Source organism: Quercus suber, unplaced genomic scaffold, assembly GCF_002906115.3.
Source record: "Quercus suber isolate HL8 unplaced genomic scaffold, Cork oak 2.0 scaffold_654, whole genome shotgun sequence".
NCBI lineage: Eukaryota > Viridiplantae > Streptophyta > Magnoliopsida > Fagales > Fagaceae > Quercus > Quercus suber.
This window is the reverse complement of record NW_027070095.1, coordinates 1-1,407: the sequence shown is the minus strand read 5'-3', so window position 1 is coordinate 1,407 and position 1,407 is coordinate 1. Positions and strand designations below refer to the sequence as shown.

General features: G+C 35.5%; 1 protein-coding gene across 1 annotated transcript; it reads left to right on the top strand.

Annotated features, from left to right (window-relative positions):
• Window positions 1-746: 746 nt before the first annotated feature.
• LOC136064264 (MLO-like protein 3) lies at window positions 747-1,396 on the top strand (the record flags this gene model as incomplete). Its single annotated transcript, XM_065765795.1, has 3 exons — window positions 747-975; window positions 1,136-1,193; window positions 1,286-1,396. Coding segments are annotated over exons 1-3 (298 nt in total), but the record flags the coding sequence as incomplete, so codon positions are not given.
• Window positions 1,397-1,407: the final 11 nt, after the last annotated feature.

The window sequence follows — 1,407 nt, the reverse complement described above, 5'->3', positions numbered from 1 at the left end:
GAGTCTCCTTAATAAAATGAAAGTTATATTCACCTCGGACTTTGGTGTCCTTGGACGTGCGTTATGCCGCTGTACACAATATCCACTCCTTTCTCCTACATTATCTATTTAATAATAATAAAAAATTTTAGGCTATTTTCGGATAACAAAGCGTCCTCGGACTGGGCCGTTGGGCCCCGAGCCCACTTCTGAGGATTACTATATCTTTTTAACTAACAGGCCCCACAATGTTGTTTAAGTGATATTAACCAAATTCTTGACACATTAATTTATAAATTGTGAAATAAATTTTATAGTAGCTCTAATATTTTCTTTTGTATGATAAAATTTATAACTATTAAGAATTTTGTAGTTGAATTTGTGTTTCCAATGGAAACATTGAGGAAGCAAATTTTGGTCATTGCAGCATGGCCTTGGCCACCCCACGTACACGCTGTCATGGTCATGGCATGGCCATATGCACGCTGACATGCCCAAATAATCTTATTTCAGACATGTATAGCTGCTAGTTACTATCTATGAGCTATATTTATAAAAAAATAAAAGCATAAAATAAAATAAAATATATAGCCCCCAACTTCAAACCTCAGCTGAGTCAAACTTCAATAGAAGGTAAGACCTCCCCCTAATGCAGGTTGTGTAGACGTCAAGATGGCCAAAGTCAAAGCAGCATTGAAGGGTTAAACGCTAAACAGCTCTTCAAACTTTCATTCTAGACTTCTTTGGTCTTTGGTAGTGTTATATATTTTCATTCACAAATTCCAGTGTCTAGTCTTTATTAATTTCTCATCCCAGCTGATACTCATCAACAAGCTCTCACGAAGAAACGTAGAGAAGAAATTAAACATGGCTTCCGAGGGAGAAAGCACTTCTCCATCTCTACAAGACACACCTGTTTGGGCTTTGGCAATCGTTTGCTTTATCTTCATCTACCTCTCGATCTTTATCGAGTACTTGATCCATCTTCTTTCCAATGTAAGTAAACCAAAATTAACTATTGATTTACTCAAGGGATTGTATATAACATGGTCTGCAATTTGATTGATGAACTTTCTTGCTTTTAAGTTCATAAATGCTAAGTCAAAGGTTGTTAATATTACTTGATTATTAACTATGGTTTAATTTATTGGTGCAGTTGCTCAAAAGACACCGAAAGACTTCTTTGTTTGAAGCTGTGGAGAAGCTTAAATCAGGTAGGTTTCTAAATTATACAATTTAATCAGTCTATGTATAAGTATCCGATTGATTTATTTATTTACTTGGTTTTATTTTGGTGTTGTTGCAGTGTTGATGTTCTTGGGGTTCATGTCTCTTATATTAGCCGTAACTCAAAGATACATTGCCAAAATCTGCATACCCATCAATGTTGCAAACTCAATGCTTCCTTGCCGTAAAAGTGCATCAATA